Genomic DNA, 21762 nt, shown 5'->3' on the forward strand with positions numbered 1-21762 from the left:
CTGCTCCCGCCCTGGCCCCATATCTGTTCCCGTCCTAGTCCTGTAACACCTCAGCCCCGTACCCGTTTGTGTCCAGTCTCCTACACCAGCTCCTGCCCCAGTCCTACACCATGTTCCTGTCCCATTCCCATACCTGCTTGTGCCCTGGCCCCATCTCCTGCTCGTGACCCTGTCCCAAACCTCCTCCTGCCCTGGCCCCATCCCCTGCTCCTGCCCTAGTCCCATACCTGCTCACGCTCTGGCCCCATACCCTACTCCTGCCCCAGTTCCAGGGCTGTGCTGGAGGAGGAGGAGGAGGAGGAGGAGGAGGAGGAAGATGCTCCTGCATCTGTGGGGCCGGTTTGGCTTCCTCCATGTCGGTCCCAACCCCCTTTCCCCCCGGTTATGGCCTCCCCGCGTGCCCGAATGGCGAGCCCCGCTCTCGGCCCTGACACGCGTTCCCCCGTGTGCTCAGCACCCCACAGAGCAACCCCAGCCCGCGGGGACCCGATCCCGGGAAGGGAAACCGGAGAGACCCCACAAACAGCGGGGCCCCGCGAGGGGCGCGGGCGCTACAGGGCGGTGACGGCAGGGACCGGGGGGACGAAGGTCTGTGGGGGCGGACGGGCGGGCCAGGCTCGCCTTCGCCTCCCCAAATTCCTCGGGCTGGGCCCCCCCGACAATGGGGTGCCGCGTTCCGCTGTGCCCCCTCCTGCTGGTTGTTTGAGCTGTTTCGGGGCTAATTAGGAGAAATTCGGGCAAGGAAAGCGGGCGGGGGGTGCAAGGAGAAGCCTCCAGCCGAGGACCCCGGGAGGCCGAGGATCTGAGCCGGGTTCTCCGTGCAGAACCCCAGGGCGAGAATTTGGGGGGGGTTTGGGGGGGCCATGCAGGAGGGGAACCCCCCCAGACCCCCAAAATTAGCCACTGAAGGACGGACCCGGTCCCAGCCCCCCCCAGCACCCAAAGATTCTTCTTCATGTTTCATTTTGCACACCCGGATTAATCCCGGTACCCAGCGCAGCGCTGGGGAATTTCTAAAAGAAATTATTTGGGATTTTGGGGCTTTTCTGGGCAAAAACCCCACGAAAACACCCCAGTTTGGGACTTGGCGCTACAGAGACGCGTCGGCAGCCTGGTGCCCCTTCCCTGAGCAGGAATTAAAACCGGGGGGGGGGGGGGGGGGTTGTATTTAATTAATTTCCAAAATTTCTTCCCAAGTTAATTCCAAATTTTCTTCCCAAATTCCCAATTTTCTTCCCAAATTTATTCCCAAATTAATTCCCAACTTTCTCCCCAAATTATTTCCCAAATTAATTCCCAGTTTTTTCCCCACATTAATTCCCTATTTTCTTCCCACACTAATTCCCAAATCTCTTCCCCAATTAATTCCCCAATTAATTAATTCCCAAATTCCTTGGCGCATAAAAGGAGGCGAGCGCCGGCGCTCGGGGCAGAGCCCCCACCCCCCCGGCATCCCCCCTCCCCCCCAAAACACCACCCTTACGAGCACGCATCGCTAATTAGGGGCGTGTTAATTATTTTTGCAGACGTGACCCTGCACGGGGGGGGGGGTGCGCGCAAACGGGAGCGCGCGTGCGCCAGGCCGGCCAAGGGAGCGCGGAGCGCCTCGAGCGGCGGGGAGGGGATTTTTTTCCTCTTTTTTTTTTTTTCCTCCCTTTTTTTTTTTTTTTTTTTTTTTTTTTTTGTGGGTGGGGGGGGGGAAGAAGAAGGGATTTGGGGGGGGCCGGGGGAGGGCGCAGTTGAATTCAAACACAAACAACTGCATGGGGCAGGGGCCCGCCGCGCCGCGCCGCTCCTAGCACCGGGGCCGCCGCCGCCCCCCCCGCGCCGCGCTGCGGTGGGGGCCCGCCGCCTTCCTCCCTCCCCCCCCTTTATTCCCCCCCCCCCACGCTTTTTATTTCCCCCCACCCCCTTTATTTTTTTTATTTATTTTTTTTTAATTTTTTAATTTTTTTTTTTTTTTTGCCGGGCTCCCAAACTTCGCCCCTTTTTCCCCCATCCCTTTTTTCTCTCCCCCCCCCCTTACCCCCCCCCCAGCCCTAATTCCCCCCCCCCCCCACCCCCCCCCGGCAGCCACCATGTCCCGGTCCAACCGGCAGAAGGAGTACAAATGCGGGGACCTGGTTTTCGCCAAGATGAAGGGCTACCCGCACTGGCCTGCCCGGGTAAGCACCTGGGGGGGGGGACACGGGGGGGGGGGGGCGCTATTTACCCCTTAATTTCCTTATTTAATTGAAGAATATTCGCTTGGATCCCCCGGGGAAACAACGTGCCCCCCCCCCCCCCCCCTCCGGTACGGGCAGGTGTGTGTGTGCAAAGAGGGGGGGGGGGGGGGGTCCACGCGTGTGTGCCCCCCCCCTCCTTCTATGAGCGCACATGGGGGGCTTGGGGGGGGGGTCGAAATGTCCTGGCCACATCCTGCCCCCATGGGGAGGGGGGGGGGGGCACACACGTGGTGGGGGGGTCCCCAACCTTCCACGTGCCCATGGGGACAAGTCGGGGGCGGGCGCGGGGGTGGGGTGGATTTTAACCCCCCCCCCCAACACCATGGCTTTATTAGGGCGGGGGGGGGGCTTTGTCTTGCCCCCCCCCACACACACCACCAGAAGCTCCTTGAGCCCCCCCCCCCCCGCCCCCCCCAAAAAAAAAAACCCTGGCCTGGCTGCAGAGGGTGCTGGGCCGCGCTGCGCCCACACGGCCCCGGGGTGGGGGGTGGGGGGGGGTGGGGGAAGATTTGGGGGGGTGGGCAGCGAAGCGGAAGGTGGCGGAGCCCCCCCACCCCTCGGTGCACCCCCCCCCCCCCCCCAGGCTCCTTCCCCTCCCCGGGCCTGGCCAACTTTTGTTTGGTTTATGAGGATTTTGGCGGCCAGGCCGGGGAGGGGGTGGGGAGCCGCTCGCTTTTGGCACCGGCCCCCGAACGCGCACTCGAAAGCGGCTTCGCCAGGAGGGGCCGGCGGCCGCCCTGCACCCTCCGCTCGATGAGGGGGGGGGTCCCCACGAGCCCCCCCAAACCCCCCCCCCCCCCCCCCCCCAGGACCCCCCATTCCCAGCAACACGGCCGCCGCCGCCACCACGGCCTCGAAGCGCCAGGCTTCGTTCGGCCTCCGTCCCTCCCCGGTTAAAAACACCGAAGGGAATCAAACCAAACCCCCAGCCCCGAGCCTCGTGCTCGCCCCCCGGGGCCCCAACGCCCCCCGGGGCCCCCCTTCGGGGCTCGGCTGCGGGGTTGGGGTCCGTGGGGGGGTTGGGGGCCGAGCTCCCTGCCCTCCCGCCGCTGACTAATCCCATTTCTCGCTCCAGCGGAGCGGGCAGGGCTGGCCCGTGACTAATGGGGCACCCTGACGAAACGCCGCCCGTCCCCGTCGTCCGCCGCCGCTCTCGCCCGCCGGGGCGTTTGGGTTTCTGCCTCCCGGAACCCCAAACCCTTTGGGGCCGGAGCGGGAGCAGGAGGCGAGCGGAGAAACCGAGGGCAGGGAGGCGGGAGCGAGGAGGCGCCGGGGCCGATTTCCCCAGCACGTGTGCTTGGGTCCCCCGCCACCAAAGCACCGGCAACACATGCGGCCCAGCTCAGGGCCCGCCCCCCCCCCCCCCCCCAGATTGTTTCATCCTTCACCAAAACCCGCTGGTTTGTGCCTGGAAACCTCTCCCGAGGGGCCGGCACCGCAAGCAGAGGCTGCGTGCGGAGGGGAAACTGAGGCACGCGAGCTGGGGGGTGGCACCAGCAGGGCCTGGCGCGGGGCTTTGCTGTCCCCTTCGTCGCGGGGCGCAGGCGGCTGGGGACAGAGGTGCCACCCCTCTTCCCCCGACCCCGTAAGGTCTCCCCGCCTCGTTGCATCCCTCGTGGCACGGCCAGGCCCTTCTTTCTTACAGCCCATTATTTATTTAGTGCAGGTCAGGTGTTGCAGGGACCGGTGCTGCTCCAGGGCCCCGAGCATCGCCTGCTCCCATCACCGGGCGTTTGGGGCCTTCAGCAGGGGCAGAGCGGCGGTGGGGAGCTGGGTGGGCAGGATCAGGCCCTCCGTGTGCTGCCAGCAGGAGCCGGGGCTGCCCCCACGGGGACGAGATAAACCCCCGGGGCTGCGCCCGGCCTCGTGCCCCCGCAGCAGTGTCCTCTGGGGCGTGGGACGGCCAGGCTGGCACCGGTGACAGCCGGCTGCACGTGTGGCCCCCCACGGGCTCGACCCACGTGAATTAATTCCCCCTGCCCGCCCCCGAATCGCCACCCCGTCCCTATCAGCGGGGAAACCGAGGCAGGGCCTGGCACCGCCGGGTCCCAGCTGGGCTGCTCCCAGTCTCGCTGCGCTCCGGGCACTGGTGGCAAAGTCCAGGTGCAGAGGTTGGGTGCAGAGTCCGTGCCGGGGTACGTGCTCGTCCTGCCCCGGCCACGCTCCAGAGCTTTCCCTCCCACCCCAGCTCCCTTTTTTTATTTTTTATTTTTAGGGTTTTTTTTGCCCCCCCCCACCCCCCGTGCAAGGACAGGCTGGTGACACCGTGGTGACACCGTGGTGACACCGTGACACCCCCTTCCTGGGGCGGGCGCTGTCTGCTGGAGCCGGCTGGGGAACCGTGAAGGGCGCACGAGCGGCAGGGAGGGACAAACGGACGCGGGTGCCCTGGGGGATGCCCCTGGGCGCTTCGACGGCTGGCCGAGCTCCGGGTGGGCTCCAGACGCCTTGTCCGGGGGGGTCCCAGGGGGACGGAGGGATTTCCAACCAGCCCCAGCGCCTGCCCGCGCTGCTGTTGGGGTATCTCGGCCGCGGCCCCTTATCTCCCCTGCCCCTGCTTCCCCGCCCGCCGCTGCGCCTCGAGATGCTGCGGCCTTTTCTAGGAGGACGGAGGTTTGGGTGAAGAAGGGCCAGATAAGGGGCTGTCGCCCGTTGGGTGCCGCGTGCGGCGCGCGCCCTTTCAGCAGGGGACAAGCGAGCCGTCCCCAGCACCCCGGGGACGTTCAGCAGTGACCGAGGGGTGGCCGCATGGCAGGGGGGGTCCCCCAGCCCCCCTGTTCCACGGGGTCCCCGCCGCGGGCTGCACCGCGCCCCCTTTGCCCAACCACGACCTTGGCCAAGGACGGCTCCCGGCGTGGGGCCGGGGACGTGGCACCGCGCGCGGGGCCGAGGCGGCAGCGGGGCGGGGGGGGGGGGCTTGGGGACAACGGCGCCCCGGGGTCCCCGTCCCCAGCGGGGGCTGCGGGGACGTCCTGCAGGGAGAGCGCCGGGGGGCCGAGCCGCCGCGGTCGCACCACGTGCGCAGCCTTTCCTCGGGGATGGAGGTTTTAAAAATAGCCGGGCCCGCTCCGAAGGCCTCGTGGCCGCGCCGGGGCCGCGTCCGCGCCGCTTCGCCCTCAGCGGGGTGAAATCAAGCTCAAATTAAACGCTCTTTTGAACGGGGGCGATGGCAGCCCGTGGGGCGGCACAGCCGGGACGGCACGGCTGCGTCTGGGGTGCCCTGTCCTCGCCCAGCCCCGCTCCTAAAGGGCTCCGCGGGGGCTGGCGGGGGGCCCTTGGTGTCCTGGGAGCGACCTGCAGAAACGTGATCCGCGCCGAAGCATCCCGGCGGTGGCGGGGCCGGGCTGGCCGCCCGCCCTCTGACTCAGATTTTCTCCTCCGCCCCACCAGCGCCGCGTGGGGACGGTGCTGCTGCTCCCGGCGGTGGCGGCAGCTCGGGCGGGCAGGGCTCCGGCACCGGGGCGCGATGGCGAGGCCGAGCTTGGTGCCAGCGGGGACCGATGCTCGCCCCCATCCCCGCCCCGACTCTTGCCGAACGGGCCCGGGGGCGCCGCGGCCCTCGGAGGGCTCCCACACGTGGGATGTGTCCCCGGGCCCGGGGGTGTCGGCGAGTGGAGGCACGTCGGCGAGCCCGAAACGCGCCGCGGATCCGGGAAGGAGGATGCAGGGAGGAGGGCGTGGGGCTGGGCGCTGCCCGCGGCGTCCCCGCACCCAGGGCTCGGTGCCCAGGGGGGACCGGCCACGGACCCGGCACAGCACCGGGCGCCTGCTGGTCATGAGAGCACCCCGGGGTGGGTTTTTGGGTCCCGGCTGCCCCAAGCTGTGCGTGGGCAGCAGGGAGGGCACGGTGGCACGTCCCCCCCCCCCCAGCTCCATGTGGGTCCCTCGAGCGGGGACCAGCGGTGAGCTGTCCCATCGGCTCCCCGCCAGCGGGGACGTTCCCCACGAGTGTCCCCGTCCCTGCGTGGAGTCCCCAGCTCGGGCATCCCGTCCCGCCAGCGCTGCGACCCGGCGCAGTCCCGGGAGCCAACCCTTGGACCTCTCGGGGCGAAGCCCGCCGATATTTCCAGCTCCGGGAATTAAACCGGCCGCAACCCCCCAGCCGGATCCGGCGCCGAGCGGTGCGGCTTGCTCCAGGGCCGCGTCTGCGACGTGCCAGGAGGAAGGGGGACAAAAAAAGACCCGGTGGCAGCCCTGCGGGAGCCCCGCGCCAGCGCGGCCACCTGGGGAAACTGAGGCTCGGGTCGCGCCGTGAGTCAGCAGCGTGCTGGCAGCGGGGCCCGGCGGGTTTCGCTCTCCCACCTTTCTCCCCAGCGAGACCCCCACCCGCTTTCTCTCCTTCCCCCTTCCTTTGAGGCTTTCTCGGGAATTTATGGCTGTGCTCGCGCTGGCTCAAGCGGGGGTTATTTTTAGACGCTATAAAAAGCCGCCGGCGCTGCCGGTGCTGTGTTCCCCGCGTGGCGCGCCGGGAATATTCCCGCTCGGTGACACGGCACCTGCCAGCGGGGCCGCTCGCCCACCCGGGGGGCTTGCGGGGCTCTGGGTGTTGGGGCTGCTCCCCCGAGGGCCGGGCTGGAGCCGTTCCTCCTGCGCGCAGCTGGGGCCACGATTTTGCTGAGCTCGATGCGTCTGAGCCAGTCTAGACAAGGGCTTAGGGCGGCCGCTCCTCGCCGTCCCCTCCGGGTGTTGGCGGTGCCGCCGCCGGCTTGGGAGCGGGGACGGGGCTTTGCAGCGGGGCTGCGGGCGCTCGGCCGAGGCGGTAGCGATGCCCCAGATGGATCCAAGCACCGGGGCACCCGCCTCGTGGTGGCAGCTGCTGGGTCAGGAGTCGGGAACAGGGACACGGTGGCCAGGACAGCGGTGGGTGACGTCCCGTCGGCTGCGCCCTCCCCAGCCCTCGCCTTTTCCTCTTTGTCGCGCAGATTGACGAGATGCCAGAAGCCGCGGTGAAGTCGTCCTCCAACAAATACCAAGTCTTCTTCTTCGGGACCCACGAAACGTGAGTGGGGCCCTGGCACAAGATGGGGTCTGTGGGGCTAACGGGGACACGGAGAGATCCGACCCTCTGGGGTCTCGGTCTCCACGGGGCAGTGATGCTGATGTACCAGGGCAGGAGGTCGAGGTGGTCCCAGGGGCGTTGGGTGCTGCCCGGAGCTGGGGAAGGAGCTGGGGAAGGAGCCAGTGGCGTGGCTCTGCGGGGATCCGGGGGGTTTGGGGGAGAGGCGGGACTCCCCAGCTGCCGTTCCTCATTGCTTTCCCCCGAGCAGGGCATTCCTGGGGCCCAAAGACCTCTTCCCCTATGAAGAATGCAAGGAGAAGTTTGGGAAACCCAACAAAAGGAAAGGGTTCAGCGAAGGCTTGTGGGAGATCGAGAACAACCCAACCGTCAAAGCCTCCGGGTACCAGGTGGGTGGCGATCCGCGCGGCCACAGCCCTCCGTGGCCACCTCCCGTCCCCCTCCCCGGGTGTCCCGGCCCCCCTCTCTGAAGTCCCGGTGTCGCCCCCAGCCCACCCCGAAGAAGACCTGCCCCGAGGACGCCGAGCCGGAGCGGGAGCCGGAGGGCGATGGGGAGAAGAAAGGCAACGCGGAGGGCAGCAGCGACGAGGAGGGGAAGCTGGTGATCGACGAGCAGTCCAAGGAGAAGAACGAGAAAGCCGGGATCAAGAGGAAAGCAGAAGATGCTTTGGAGGTAGGGGGACGGCGGGGACGGGGACGTGGGCAGGGGGCACCGGGGCAGGGCTGAGCCGAGCTCCCCGTGCCCAGGACTCCCCCAAACGCACCAAGGAGGCGGAGGGGCAGGAAGGGGAGAAGAAGGTGGACAACGAAGAGGCCCCCAAGGAGGAGCCGAAGCCCAACCCAACCGAAGGGGAGAAGGAGAAGAACAGTGACGCCGCTGGTGTGCCGGACGCCAACGAAGCCAAGCAGGAGGGCAAGGACAAGGCGGAGGAGGTCAGAGACCACAAGGAGAGGTGAGGGCGGTGAGTGGGGTCACCCCGAGCCCCCAAAACTGGGCTCTCCTCGACCCACCTGGGCACAGGGGAGCGTCCCCAGGGGTGCGGAGGCGGGTCCTGGGGCTCCATCCCCAGCGGTGGTCCTGACGTCGCGGGGTCTGTGACCGAGCACCTGGGTCTCTTCGCTCCTGCAGTCCGTAGCGGCCTCCCCGGCGAGCTGATCTCCCGCCTGCCCCTTCCCCGCTGGGCTCCCTGGGTGCTGCCCCGTCTCGCCCTCGTCGGCTCGTCACGTCCGCGGCTCCGGAAACGAGAAACAAACCGAAAAAATGAAATAAAAAAGAGAAATGAAGAGAAACCCGGTAACGATAACCCCTGAACCGACCCGCATCTCCTGGCCCCGCCGTCGCAGGGCGCATGCTTTGTATTAGTGATTTCTAGGGGGCTGATCAGTTGATTTGAAATAAAAGCGATTCATGCCTTTTTAAAGCGCTTCTGCCGGTGTCTTTGTCTTGAGGGGTCGGCCCCTTCCCGCTGTGCTGGCAGGTGAGAGGGCTCTGCAGGGCGATTTCGGGCCCCTTTGGGCTCGTTTTACCTTCTCGGTGCCAGAAGGAGCCCAGAAGGAAATGCAGAAAGGGCCCGGGGTGAACTGGAACAGGGGGAGAAAAATGATTGAAAGAGGGGAAGGAGAGCAGCGGGAGGAAGCTTTTCAGAGGAGAGATTTTTACTAACGTGGAAAAACACCATTCTACAAGAAAATGCCACGGAGGGACTGGGACGGGAGCCGTTTCCCCTCACAAACGCTTCCTCCCTGCCAGTGGGTCCCTGGGAGGGGGGGGGGGGGGCCGCGATGGGGATCCCGGTGCCCAAATCCTCCGGGAGAGCCCCGAGGCCGCAGGGCCGGGAGCTGCAGCAGAAAATGGAGCCCTGGCCGGGCGCCAGCGCTGCTCCCAGCCCCGCTCCCAGCCGCCGGGGCCGCTGCTGCCCCTGCCGTGGGCACCGGGGACCCTCGGGGACCCCTCAGGGACCCCCCCTTGGCCATGGGGGGAGCCCCCAGCTCCGTGTCCCCAGGCCTCGGCCACCGCCACGGCCCCGCTTGGGGAGCCAGGGCCGGGCCTGGGCAGCAGGCGGAGGCCTGGGGGGGCAATGGGGGGCTGCGGGGGGCACTTGGGGGGGCGTGGGGGGCAAATGGGGCAGATAATGGTGGGGGGGTGTAATGGCGGCCATGGGGGGCAGGGAGCTGGTGCAGGGCGGTCCCGCGGCCTCACCGCCGCCCCCGGCCTTGCCCCAGCCCCCGGCCCGGCTCCCGCACGCCCCGGGGCCGTTTCTGTCGGACTGGGCCCTACGGGAGTGGGGGGGTACTGGGTAAACTGGGAGGAGGCCGCGTGGACTACAACTCCCAGCATGCCCCGCGGCGCGGGGGGAGGGGGTCAATGGCGGCCCGCTCCCGGGATGCACCGCGCCAGCGGCGGGCCACGAGGCGGGAACTGGGGGGTGTGAGGGGGGTGTTGAAGGACTACAACTCCCAGCGCGCCCCGCGGCGGGACTACGCGTCCCGGCGTGCACCGCGGCGCCGCCACTTCCGGGAGCGAGAGGCCGCGGGACGCTGAGGTGAGGCCGGGGGGAACCGGGGGGAACCGGGGGGGTCCCGGGGGCTCGGGGCCGGTCTCGGGGCCCGGTTCCCGGTGTCGGGGCTCGGCCCCCGGCCCCTCTCAGCCGGCGCCCCCCCAGCCCCCGCCGCCATGCGGGTGTCGGCCCTGCTGGGCCTGGCGGCCCGGCCCAAGCTGCCCTCCGGGTACCGGCACGGGACGTGGCGGCCCGGCACCGCCCCCGAGCAGCGCAGAAACCCCCCCGGGCAGCGCCGCAACAAGGTGTTGGTGGAGCCCGTCGGCAGGGACGAGTGGAAGGTGTTCCGCGGGGACACGGTGAGCGGGGCCGGGCGCCCCCTTTAGGGCCCCCGGGGACTCCCCCCCCCCTTAATGGGACCCGGGGAGCCCCCCCCATTCCCCCTTTAATGGGACCCGGGGACCCCCCCCCCCCTTTAATTGGGACCTGGGGAACCGCCCCCCTCCTTAATGGCCCCCCCGGGGAGCCCCCCCCATTCCCCCTTTAATGGGCCCTTGGGGACCCCCCCCTTTAATGGCCCCCCGGGACCCCCCCTTTAATTGGGACCCGGGGAGCCCCCCCTCCCCCTTTTATGGGACCCGGCCCCCCCCACCCCCCTTTTAGGGCTCCCCCGGGGCTCCCCCCCACCTTTTAGGGCCCATTGCCTCCCCCCCCCCCCCAAGTTCCTTCGGCCCCTCTGAGCTCCCCCCTTTTATTGGACCCAGGGAGCCCCCCTTCTATCTTCCCTGGGGAGTCCCTCATTTATTGGTCCCCAGGGAGCCCCCCCCCATTCCTTCAGCCCCACTGAGCCCCCCCCCCGTTCCCTCTGCCCCCCCCCCCCCCCCCCCCAGGTGCAGGTGCTGGCCGGGAAGGACGCGGGGAAGCAGGCGCTGGTCACCCAGGTGGTGCGAGCCCGCAACTGGGTCGTCGTGGAAGGGCTGAACACGGTGAGGGGCGAGCGGGGGGGGGGGGGGCTGCGGTGCTGGGGGGCACGGAACACCCCTAACCCCCCCCCACCCCCCCCTCCATCCCGCAGCACTACCGCTACATCAACAGGTTGGCCAAATTCAGCGGCACCTACATCGCCAGCGAGGCCCCGCTGCTGCTCAGCCAGGTCGCCCTGGTGGATCCTGAGGACCGGTAACGAGGGGGGGGGGGGGGGGGGGGGAAGGGGGGGACACCCGGGGGGGTCCCCGCTGATCCCTGTTCTCTCCCCCCCCCCCGCCAGGAAGCCGACGGAGGTGCAGTGGCGCTACACGGAGGAGGGCGAGCGGGTGCGCGTCTCGCTGCGCACCGGCCGCATCATCCCCCTGCCGCTGCGGCAGCGCCGCGACGGGGTCGTCCGCGAGCAGTGGATCGGTGAGGGGCCGGGCTTGGGGGGGGGCCGGCTCCGGGCTTGGGGCGGGGGGGGGGGGGGGGCTCAGCGCCGTCCCCTGTGCCCGCAGACGGCCCCAAGGACACCTCGGTGGAGGACGTGCTGGACAAGACGTACCTGCCCTCGCTGAGGAGCTTCGAGGAGGAGATCATGGACGCCGCGGGCATCGCGGAGCCGCGCCGGGCCAGGAAATCCTACTGGTACTGAGCGGGGAACCAGGGCACCCCCGCCCCGGGGGCAGCAGCTCAAAATAAAGGATTTTATTTATTTATTTATTTATTTTTTGTAGCTATATTTCGCTTTTCGCCCTATTTTTTGCAGCTGCGGCGCTTTCGGGGCGGCTCTCGGCCACACCGGGGGGGGGCAGGCCCGCCTTTTCCCCACCCCCCCCCGTTCCCTCACTCCGAGCCCCGCACCACAAAAAAAAAAAAAAAAAAACCAAAAACCAACAACCAAAAACCAAACAATTTTATCGCTCCTCCCGCCCCACGGCAGCGGTTGGGCGCCCGTCCCTCCGTCCCCACCGCACCGCTCAGCCCCGTCCCTGCCCGGGGGGCTGCGCTGCCCCCCCAGCCCCTTCCTCCTCCTCCTCCTCCTCCTCCTCTTCCTCGCTGCTGCCCTCCTCCAGGCCCTCCAGCACCCCGTCCAGCGGCGCCCGCGCCGCCACCAGCACCAGGTTGCGCGGGGAGAACCGGGGGTCGAAGAGGGGCACCAGGGCGCACTGGAAGCCTGGGGGGGGGGAAGAGAGAAGGTCACCACCGGCTCCCCCTCCCCGTTTCCCCGCCCCCCCCCCGGCACCCACCTTGCTCCCGCAGGTAGAGCAGGCGGTCGAGCAGGATGAGGCTCTCCACCAGCGGGGCCAGCAGCAGCGCCAGGCTGAGGAAGGCCAGCACCTCGCGCTGCCGGCCCAGCATGGCGCCCACCGCCCCCGAGTCCAGCGGGACCTGCGCCGGGTCCAGCCCCACGCGGGGCAGCCCCAGGCGGGCGTAGCTGAGGGGGGGGGGGACAGAGAGACGGGGGGGCGGCGGTCAGCGGGGTGGGGGGACCCCCCCGTGGAGAAGGGGGAGACCCCAGGGGAGAGGAGGAGATACCGAGAGAGAGGGACCCCAAGAGAGGGGGGTGCCCCAGGATAGGGGGACACCCCGGAAAGGGGGACACCGGGAGACGGGGGGGGGGGGGCAAGAGAGGGGACGCCCCACAAGAGGGGACCCCAGGAAAGGGCGAGACCGAGAGAGGAGAAACCCCAGAAGGGGAGACACCCCAGGAAAGAAGGGGACATCCCAGAAGGGGGGCCCCGGGAGAGGGGATAGCAGGAGAAGGAAGGGACCCCAGGAAAGGAGGGGACATCCCAAAAGGGGGGAGAGCCCAGAAGGGGGGATGCCCCAGGAGAAGGGGCCCCGGGAGGTAGGAGAGGGGACCCCAGGAGAGGGAGCACCCCAGGAGAGGGGACACCCCAGAAGAAGGCCCCCCAGGAGAGGGGACACCCCAAGAGAGGACACCAGAAGAAGGGGACCCCGGGAGAGGGGACACCCCAGGAGAGGGGCCCACCCCACGAGAAGGGCCCACCCCAGGAGAGGGGACACCCCGGGAGAAGGGACACCCCAGAAAAAGGCCCCCCAGGAGAGGGGACACCCCAAGAGAGGAGGACACCAGGAGAAGGGACCCCGGGAGAGGGGACACCCCGGGAGAGGGGCCCACCCCCCGAGAAGGGCCCGCCCCAGGAGAGGGGACACCCCAAGAGAGGAGGACACCAGGAGAAGGGGACACCCCAGGAGAAGGGACCCCGGGAGAGGGGACACCCTAGGAGAGGGGACACCCCAGGACAGGGGACACCCCAGGAGAAGGCCCCCCAGGAGAGGGGACGCCCCAGGAGAAGGGACCCCGGGAGAGGGGACACCCTAGGAGAGGGGACACCCCAGGACAGGGGACACCCCAGGAGAAGGCCCCCCAGGAGAGGGGACGCCCCAGGAGAAGGGACCCCGGGAGAGGGGACACCCTAGGAGAGGGGACACCCCAGGACAGGGGACACCCCAGGAGAAGGCCCCCCAGGAGAGGGGACGCCCCAGGAGAAGGCCCCCCAGGAGAGGGGACACCCCAGGAGAGGGGCCCACCCCACGAGAAGGGCCCACCCCAGGAGAGGGGACACCCCAGGAGAGGAGGACACCAGAAGAAGGGGACCCTGGGAGAGGGGACACCCCAGAAGAAGGCCCCCCAGGAGAGGGGACACCCCAGGAGAGGAGGACACCAGGAGAAGGGGACACCCCAGGAGAAGGGACCCCGGGAGAGGGGACACCCCAGGAGAGGGGACACCCCGGGAGAAGGGCCCACCCCAAAAGAAGCCCCCCCCCCCCCCCCCCAGGGGAGGGGGACGCCCTCCCGCCCCGCACGCACTCGGGGAAGCTGAGCTCGTGGGCCTTCTTCCCCGCCTGCACCCCGAGGCGCCTCTTGCTGGGGTCGGCCGCCCGGATCAGGCTCTCGAGCGCGGCGCGGTAGCAGTGGGCGCGCAGGCGGGCGCTGCCCCGGCGCAGCCGCCCCGCGAACGCCTCGAGCGCGTGGCACGCGGCCTCGCGGGCGCGGTACGACAGCTCGTGGCCCGGCAGCGCGGCCACCCAGGCGCTCAGCGGGTAGCCCGGGGCTTCGGGAGCGGGGTCCGGGGGCACGGGACCGGGATTTGGGGGCTGGGGAGCAGGGTCTTGGGGCCGGGGGTCTCGGGGCCGGGGATCGGGGTTTTGGGGTCGGGGATCGGGGTTTTGGGGGCGGGGATTGGGATTTTGGGGTTGGGGACCGGGGTTTTGGGGCTGGGGACTGGGATTTTGCCATTGGGGACCGGGGTCTTGGAGCTGGGGACCGGGGTCTTGGAGCTGGGGATTGGGATTTTGGGGTTGGGGACCGGGGTTTTGGGGCTGGGGACTGGGATTTTGCCATTGGGGACCGGGGTCTTGGAGCTGGGGACCGGGGTCTTGGAGCTGGGGATTGGGATTTTGGGGTTGGGGACCGGGGTTTTGGTATTGGGGACCGGGGTTTTGGGGCTGGGGATTGGGATTCTGGGGTTGGGGACCGGGGTTTTGGGGCTGGGGACCGGGGTCTTGGGGCTGGGGACCGGGGTCTTGGGGCTGGGGATTGGGATTTTGGGGTTGGGGACCGGGGTTTTGGCGTTGGGGACCGGGCTTTTGGGGTTGGGAACTGGGGTTTTGGGGCTGGGGACCGGGATTTTGTGGCTGGGGATTGGGATTTTGGGGCTGGGGACCGGGGTTTTGGTGTTGGGGACCGGGCTTTTGGGGTTGGGAACTGGGGTTTTGGGGCTGGGGACCAGTATTTTGGGGCTGGGGACAGGGATTTTGGGGCTGGGGACCAGGGTTTTGGTGTTGGGGACCAGGGTCTTGGGGCTGGGGACAGGGATTTTGGGGCTGGGGACAGGGATTTTGGGGCTGGGGACCGGGCTTTTGGCGTTGGGGACCGGGCTTTTGGGGTTGGGAACTGGGGTTTTGGGGCTGGGGACCGGGGTCCTGGGGCTGGGGCCGCGTGGAGAGCTTCATGTAGCAGCAGGCGGCCGAGGTGACGGCGGCCACGTGGGGGCTGCGGGCGAAGTGGCGCAGCAGGGCCACGCTGAGGTCCCCGCAGGCGTGCAGCCCCGTCAGCAGCACCCGCTCGCCCCCCGGCGCCCCCCGAAGCGGGTTCCTGGCGGGGGGGCCCGGCCCCGGGGCGGGGGGCAGCAGAAATTCCTCCCCGGGCGCCCGCGGGTCCAGCCGGCCGGCCACGTGCCGCGGGCAGCGGGGACAGAGGGGCGCGTGGCTCCTGGGGCGCCGGGGGCGGGGGTTGGGGTGCCGGGGGCTGGTTTCGGGGTGCCGGGGGGGTGGGAGCGGCCCCCCCCCGTCGCCCCGTGCCCGTTTTTTGGCCAGCTCCCGCAGCAGCTCGCGGTCGAAGCGCTCGGCCAGGCCCACCAGGCGGCCGTCGCCCTCCACGGCGGTGACGGAGAGGCCGAGGCCGAAGGCCAGGAAGCGCGAGAGGTGGCCCTGGGGGGGGACACGGGGACGTGTCGGGGAGGGGGGGGGGGACACATGACACCCACCTCCCACCCAGGAGCGCCCCCCCCACCTCGTACCTGCCCAGCGCCCACGTCCACCACGCGGTCGCAGCCCGTGGCCTGGCTCAGCCGCTGCAGCACCTGGGGAGAGGGGACGAGGGGGACACGGGGGGGGGGGGACAGGGTGACATGGGGGGGGACAGGGTGACACGGGGGGGCTGGGGTGACATGGGGGGGCTGTGGGGACACGGGGCGGGGGGGGGTGCGGGGTGATATGGGGGGAGGGGCGTGTGGTGACATGGGGGGCACGGGGTGACAGGGAGGGGACACGGTGACAGGAGGGGCTCATGGGGTGACATGGGGCGTTGTGAAGTGACACGAGGGGACATGCGGTGAGGCGGGGGCGTTAAGGGGTGACACGGGGCGTTACGGGGTGACCCGGGGCGTTACGGGGTGTTATGGGGCATTACGGGGTGACCCGGGGCGTTATGGGGTGTTATGGGGCGTTACGGGGTGACACGGGGCGTTATGGGGTGACACAGGGGGACATGTGGTGACACAGGGGGATACGGGGTGACACGGGGCATTACGGGGTAACATGGAGTATTATGGGATGACACGGTGTTACGGGGTGACCCGGGGCGTTACGGGGTGACACGGGACGTTATAGGGTGACACGGGGGGGCATGTGGTGACACGGGGGGGCCACACGGTGACACGGGGCGTTACAGGGTGACACGGGGCGTTACGGGGTGACACGGGATGTTATAGGGTGACACGGGGGGGCATGTGGTGACACAGGGGGATACGGGGTGACACGGGGCATTACGGGGTAACATGGAGTATTATGGGATGACACGGTGTTACGGGGTGACCCGGGGCGTTACGGGGTGACACGGGACGTTATAGGGTGACACGGGGGGGCATGTGGTGACACGGGGGGGCACACGGTGACACGGGGCGTTACGGGGTGACCCGGGGCGTTACGGGGTGTTATGGGGCATTACGGGGTGACACGGGGCATTACGGGGTGACACGGGGCGTTACGGGGTGTTATGGGGCATTACGGGGTGACACGGGGCGTTATGGGGTGACACGGGGCGTTACGGGGTGTTATGGGGCATTACGGGGTGACACGGGGCGTTACGGGGTGACCCGGGGCGTTACGGGGTGTTATGGGGCATTACGGGGTGACACGGGGCGTTATGGGGTGACCCAGGGCGTTACGGGGTGTTATGGGGCATTACGGGGTGACACGGGGCATTATGGGGTGACACGGGGCGTTACGGGGTGACACGGGGCATTACGGGGTGTTATGGGGCATTACGGGGTGACACGGGGCGTTATGGGGTGACCCAGGGCGTTACGGGGTGTTATGGGGCATTACGGGGTGACACGGGGCGTTACGGGGTGACACGGGGGGACATGTGGTGACACAGGGGGATACGGGGTGACACGGGGCATTACGGGGTAACATGGAGTATTATGGGATGACACGGTGTTACGGGGTGACACGGGACGTTATAGGGTGACACGGGGGGGCATGTGGTGACACGGGGGGCCACACGGTGACACGGGGCGTTACGGGGTGACACGGGGCGGGGGGGGGGGGAGGGCCACCGACCTTGCCCAGGCGCCGGATCTCGTGCTGCTTCTTGGGCTTGACGTGGCGGCGCAGCAGCGGGTGCAGGCGGGGGCTGTGGCAGGGCGGGCGCGGGGCCCCCCCGGGCCGCCCCCGGGGCAAGGCCAGGGCGCGGGCGGCGGCGGCGAAGGCGAGCAGGGACAGGGGCCAGGCCGCGCGCGGGGCCGCCGCCGTCCCCAGCAGGGTGGCCGCCAGCTGCGGGGGGGGCGCCGCCGCCAGGGCCGACTGCCAGGCCGGGGGGAGCTGCGCCCACAGCCCCTCGGCGAAGAAATCCTGCGGGGGGGGGGGGGAAGGGAGGCTAATTAGGGGGGTAATTGGGGTTGGGGTGGGGGGCATAGGTGGGGTTAGGGTTGGGGTTGGGGTTGGGGGCATAGGTAGGGTTGGGGTTGGGGTCGGGGTCCTAATTAGGGTGATAATTAGGGTTGGGGTTGGGGTTGGGGTTAGGGTTAGGGTTAGGGTTGGGTTTAGGCTTGGGGTTAGGGTTAGGGTTTGGGGTTAGGGTTAGGGTTGGGTTTAGGCTTGGGGTTAGGGTTAGGGTTTGGGGTTAGGGTTAGGGTTGGGTTTAGGGATAGGGTTGGGGTTAGGGTTAGGGTTGGGTTTAGGCTTGGGGTTAGGGTTAGGGTTTGGGGTTAGGGTTAGGGTTAGGGTTAGGGTTAAGGTTAGGGTTAGGGTTAGGGTTAGGTTAGGGTTAGGGTTAGGGTTTAGGGTTGGGGTTGGGTTTAGGGATAGGGTTGGGGTTAGGGTTAGGGTTGGGTTTAGGCTTGGGGTTAGGGTTAGGCTTAGGGTTAGGGTTATCGTTAGGTTTAGGGTTTGGGTTAGGGTTAGGTTTAGGGTTGGAGTCAGGGTTAGGGTTAGGGTTAGGGTTAGGGTTAGGGTTAGGGTTAGGGTTAGGGTTGGAGTCAGGGTTTGGGTTAGGGTTTGGGTTCGGATTGGTGTCGGGTTTAGGGTTACGGTTAGGGTTGGGGTTGGGGTTAGGGTTAGTGCTGGGGTTGGGGTTAGGGTTAGGGCTAGCGTTGGGGTTAGTGTTAGGATTAGGGTTAGGGTTGTCATAGGATTAGGGTTAAGGTAAGGGTTAGGGTTAGGGTTAGGGTTAGGTTTGGGGTTAGCATTAGGGATAGGATTGGTGTTCGGGTTGGGGTTAGGGTCAGGGTTGGGGTAAGGGTTGGGTTATGGTTAGGGTTGGAGTTAGGATTAGGTTTAGGGTTGGGGTCCGGGTCCTGATTAGGGTCATAATTAGGGTTGTAGTTGGTGTCCTAATTATGGTCGTAATTAGGGTTAACGTGAGGGTTGGGGTTATGGTTGGGGTTGGGATTGGGGTCATAGGTAGGGATAGGTTGGGGTCTTAATTAGGGTCATATTTAGAGTTAGGTTTAGGGTCATAGGCAGGGTTGGGGTTGGGGTTGGGTTTAGGGTTAGGGTTAAGGGTTGGGGTTGGGGGTCAGTGTCCTAATTAGGGTCATAATTATGCATGGCGTTGGGGTCGGGGTCGTAATTAGGGTTTAGGGTTGGGATGGGCATTGAGGTTACAGCTGGGGTTTAGGGTTAGGGTTGGGGTTGGGGTTGGGGTTGAGGTCACGGTCCCAGTTACGGTTAGGGGTTGGGGTCGGGGTCGGGGTCAGGCTCGGGGTGCGGTCGTGTGGCTGGGTTGGGTCACTCACAATGACGCAGGCGTCGAGCAGCGGGCGGTACATGGCCAGGAGCCGCACGATGTCGGCCGCCCGCTGCTGCTCCCAGTGCAGGGCGGGGCGGGGGGGGCCCGGCTTGGCGGCGCATGGGGGCGGGCGTGACGTCGCGCTGGGTGTTGACGTCATCTCCTGGGCTCTGACGTCACCTCCTGGGCTCGGACGTCACCTCCTGGGCTCGGACGTCACCCTAGGGGGCGTGATGTCACGCTGGGGGGGGGGGGGGGGGGGGGTGACATCACCTCCTGGGCTGTGATGTCATGCCGGCGACATGACATCACTCTGGGGCTGTGACGTCACCCTGGGGCTGTGACATCACGCAGGGCCGATACCCGACTCCTGGGACATGACGTCACAGTGCCACCCGATGACATCACCGCCCTGTGGTGCCACCCAGGCTGGTGACAGCTCTCTGGTCCATCCGTGTGACGTCACGCAGCGACGCCCCCCCCCCCCCCCACGCGCTGCCATGACATCACCGGGCAGCCCCAGCCTCCCCCACGCCCTCCCCTCCCTCACGGTGACGTCACACCCCCTGCCCTGACGTCACCGGACGCGCCCCAACACCCCTCCCCCCCCCCCACCCCGTACCATAGAGCCGCCCTCCGGCGGGCCAGAGCGGCCGCGCGCGCTCCACTCACCTCCCTTCCGGCTTCCCGCCGGCGGCGGCGCGCATGCGCGCAGGGCCCCGCGAGGAGCACCCGCTTCCGCCCCTTCCGCTTCCGCTTCCGGCCGCCATGTCGGAGCTCATCCTCAACGTGAGCTTCGCCGTCGGCGGCCCCCCCCGGCGGCCCCCGGCCGGCAACCGGCGGCACCGCAGCTTCGTCCGGCGCCGGCGGCTCCTCGAGCGGCTCGGGGCCCTCAAGGAGAAGCAGCTGCCCCCGAACGCCCGCCGCCAGCCCAAGGGCGACGCGAAAAAACCCGGGGCCGGCGGCGGGGGGCGGCCGGGGGGGGGCGGGGGGGGGCGGGAGGGCACAAAATGGCGGCGGCCTCCCTCGGGAGGGGGCGCTGCGCCCGAGAGGGGAGCCCCTAAAGGCTCGGGGGGGGGGCTTAAAGGCTCTGGGGGCCCCCCTAAAGGCTCTGGGGGTCACCCTAAGGCTTCTGGGGCTCCCAAAGGCTCTGGGCCCCCCCCTAAGTCCTCTGGTGCCCCCCGCAAGGCCTCTGGAGCCCCCCTCAAGGGCTCTGGGCCCTCCTCTAAAGGCTCTGCGCCTCCCCCTAAAGGCTCAGGGCCCCCCCCTAAAGGCTCTGGGCCCCCCCCTAAAGGCTCTGGGGCTCCCCTCAAAGCCTCTGGGGCTCCCCTCAAAGCCTCTGGGGCTCCCCTCAAAGCCTCCGGGCCCCTCCTCAAAGCCTCCGGGGCCCCGCCGGCTCCGTGCAAGCTGGTGGCCATCGACTGCGAGATGGTGGGCACGGGCCCCGGCGGGCGGACCAGCGCCCTGGCCCGCTGCAGCATCGTGGGCTACGAGGGCGACGTCCTGTACGACCAGTACGTGCGGCCCGCCGAGCCCGTCGTCGACTACCGCACGCGCTGGAGCGGCGTCAGGAGGCACCACCTGGCCAACGCCGTCCCCTTCGGCAAAGCCCAGCGGGAGGTGCGCGCCCGCGGGCCGGGCCGTGCGCTGCTGGGGGGGGGGGGGGGCGGGGGGGGGTGGTTGTGGTGTTCGGAGGGATTTTTTTTTTGGGGGGGGGGGGGGGGGGGTTGTGGGGTTCGGAGGGGGTTGGGGGAGGTTTGTGGGGTTTGAAGGGTTGCTGGGAGGGGGGGTGGGGGGGGGTTGGGGTGTGTGGAGGGCTGCCGGGGGGGGCTGGGGGGGGTTGGGGGGGGTTTGGGGATGCTGGGGGGGGTTGGAGGGGGTTGGGGGAGGTTTGTGGGGTTTGAAGGGTTGCTGGGAGGGGGGGTGGGGGGGGGGTTGGGGTGTGTGGAGGGCTGCCGGGGGGGGGTTGGGGGGGGGTTGGGGTGTTTGGAGGGGGTTGGGGGGGGTGGGGGAGGTTTGTGGGGTTTGAAGGGTTGCTGGGAGGGGGGGTGGGGGGGGTTGGGGTGTGTGGAGGGCTGCTGGGGGGGGTTGGGAGTGTTTGGGGTGTTTAGAGGGATGCTCGGGGGGGGGTTGGGGGCGGTTGTGGTGTTCGGAGGGCTGCTGGGGGGGGGTTTGGGGGGGCTTTGGAGGAGGTTTGTGGTGTTTGAAGGGATGCTGGGGGAGTTCTGGGGGTGTTTGTGGTGTTTGAGGGGCTTCTGGGGGGGGGTTGGAGAGGGTGGGCGTGGGGACGTGCTGCTGGGGGTGGGGTTTGGGGGGATTTGTGGGGTTTGGAGGGATGCTGGGGAGGTTTTGGGGGGGTTTGGGGGGATGCTAGGAGGGGTTGGGGGGGTTTGGGGGTTGGGGGTGTTTGGAGGGGTGCTGGGGGGGCTTTGGGGGAGGTTTGGGGTGTTCGGAGGGATTTTGGGGGTGGTTGGGGTGTTTGGAGGGCTGTTGGGGGAATTTGTGGTGTTTGGAGGGATGCTGGGGGGGGTTTGGGGGGGTTGGGGTGTTTGGAGGGATTCTGGGGAGGGTTTTGGGGGGTTTGTGGTGTTTGAAGGGCTGCTGGGGGCGGGATTGGAGAGGGTGGGCGTGGGGACGCGCCGTTTGGGGGGGTTATGGGGCCGTTTGTGGGGTGTGCTGGGGGGCTGCCCACACCCCAGCTCACCCCTGCAGCAGAAGGGGGGGGGGGGGGGGGGCTGCGTTACCCCCGGCCCAGCCCCACCTCCTGGCCCCAACCCCTTCCCCCCGACAGCCCCGAATCCCGGCTCCCCGCCGCGGGGCAGGACCCCCCACCCCCCCCCACCCCACCCGGGGGCTGCGGGGCGCTCCGGGACCTGCCCTCCGAACTCTTTCCCTCCTCTCGTCCCCCAGATCCTGCGGCTGCTCAGCGGGAAGGTGGTGGTCGGCCACGCCGTGCACAACGACTTCAAGGCGCTCAGGTACTGCCACCCCAAAGCTCTCACCCGCGACACCTCCAAAATCCCCCTGCTCAACCGCCGGGGCGGCTTCCCCGAGGGCGTCTCCGTCTCCCTGAAGCGCCTGGCCAAGGAGCTGCTGCACCGGGACATCCAGGTGCGCCGCGCCGGGCCTCGTCCCGCTCCCCCGGCGCGGGGGGAGCCTCGGGGGGTTCTGGGGGGGCTCGGGGGGGTTCTGGGGGGGTTCTGGGGGGGCTCTGGGGGGTTCTTTGGGGGGTTCTGGGGGGCTCTGGGGGGCCCTGAGGGGTTCTGGGGGGGCCCTGGGGGGTTCTGGGGG

The 21762-nt window shown here is 68.5% G+C and overlaps 4 protein-coding genes across 6 annotated transcripts in view; 3 read left to right on the forward strand and 1 right to left on the reverse strand.

Annotated features, from left to right (window-relative positions):
* The first annotated feature begins 1741 nt into the window (after nucleotides 1-1741).
* On the forward strand, nucleotides 1742-8663 carry HDGF (heparin binding growth factor). 3 transcript variants are annotated; one of them, XM_035567522.2, is made up of 6 exons: nucleotides 1742-2165; nucleotides 7148-7224; nucleotides 7493-7631; nucleotides 7733-7915; nucleotides 7990-8195; nucleotides 8372-8663. In XM_035567522.2, the coding sequence occupies exons 1-6, from the start codon at nucleotides 2079-2081 to the stop codon at nucleotides 8376-8378; spliced, it is 699 nt and encodes a 232-aa protein (XP_035423415.1). In that variant the 5' UTR covers nucleotides 1742-2078; the 3' UTR covers nucleotides 8379-8663. The 3 variants fall into 3 exon arrangements, with proteins under 3 accessions (XP_035423415.1, XP_035423417.1, XP_035423413.1); XM_035567524.2 differs by lacking the exon at nucleotides 1742-2165 and adding an exon at nucleotides 6458-6476; XM_035567520.2 differs by lacking the exon at nucleotides 1742-2165 and having other exon boundaries at nucleotides 7990-8175.
* Nucleotides 8664-9662: 999 nt separating this feature from the next.
* Nucleotides 9663-11426, forward strand: MRPL24 (mitochondrial ribosomal protein L24). Its single transcript, XM_035567496.2, has 6 exons — nucleotides 9663-9785; nucleotides 9906-10099; nucleotides 10631-10726; nucleotides 10816-10919; nucleotides 11008-11138; nucleotides 11225-11426. The coding sequence occupies exons 2-6, from the start codon at nucleotides 9917-9919 to the stop codon at nucleotides 11359-11361; spliced, it is 651 nt and encodes a 216-aa protein (XP_035423389.1). The 5' UTR covers nucleotides 9663-9785; nucleotides 9906-9916; the 3' UTR covers nucleotides 11362-11426.
* Nucleotides 11427-11743: 317 nt separating this feature from the next.
* Nucleotides 11744-18631, reverse strand: METTL25B (methyltransferase like 25B; the record flags this gene model as incomplete). Its single annotated transcript, XM_035567488.2, has 7 exons — nucleotides 18479-18631; nucleotides 16803-17093; nucleotides 15257-15319; nucleotides 14654-15167; nucleotides 13546-13789; nucleotides 11957-12144; nucleotides 11744-11883 (listed from the first exon to the last, which is right to left on the reverse strand). Coding segments are annotated over exons 1-7 (1593 nt in total), but the record flags the coding sequence as incomplete, so codon positions are not given.
* Nucleotides 18632-19239: 608 nt separating this feature from the next.
* The window catches only part of ISG20L2 (interferon stimulated exonuclease gene 20 like 2), a 4038-nt gene continuing 1515 nt past the window's right edge, over nucleotides 19240-21762 (forward strand). Inside the window, exons 1-3 of the mRNA XM_050715832.1 lie at nucleotides 19240-19435; nucleotides 19829-20091; nucleotides 21382-21601. Of these exons, the coding sequence (XP_050571789.1) occupies nucleotides 19240-19435; nucleotides 19829-20091; nucleotides 21382-21601 (679 nt within the window). The remainder of the gene's footprint in view (nucleotides 19436-19828; nucleotides 20092-21381; nucleotides 21602-21762) is intronic.

The sequence above is a fragment of the Cygnus atratus genome, chromosome 28, assembly GCF_013377495.2.
Source record: "Cygnus atratus isolate AKBS03 ecotype Queensland, Australia chromosome 28, CAtr_DNAZoo_HiC_assembly, whole genome shotgun sequence".
Lineage (NCBI taxonomy): Eukaryota > Metazoa > Chordata > Aves > Anseriformes > Anatidae > Cygnus > Cygnus atratus.

Coding starts and splice junctions, on each gene's coding strand:
- HDGF (XM_035567522.2), top strand. CDS start 2,079: ATGTCCCGGTCCAACCGGCAGAAGGAGTACAAATGCGGGGACCTGGTT. Junction 2,166..7,147: donor ACCCGCACTGGCCTGCCCGG/GTAAGCACCTGG, acceptor TTTGTCGCGCAG/ATTGACGAGATGCCAGAAGC. Junction 7,225..7,492: donor TTCTTCGGGACCCACGAAAC/GTGAGTGGGGCC, acceptor TCCCCCGAGCAG/GGCATTCCTGGGGCCCAAAG.
- MRPL24 (XM_035567496.2), top strand. CDS start 9,917: ATGCGGGTGTCGGCCCTGCTGGGCCTGGCGGCCCGGCCCAAGCTGCCC. Junction 10,920..11,007: donor CTGGTGGATCCTGAGGACCG/GTAACGAGGGGG, acceptor CCCCCCCGCCAG/GAAGCCGACGGAGGTGCAGT. Junction 11,139..11,224: donor CGTCCGCGAGCAGTGGATCG/GTGAGGGGCCGG, acceptor CTGTGCCCGCAG/ACGGCCCCAAGGACACCTCG.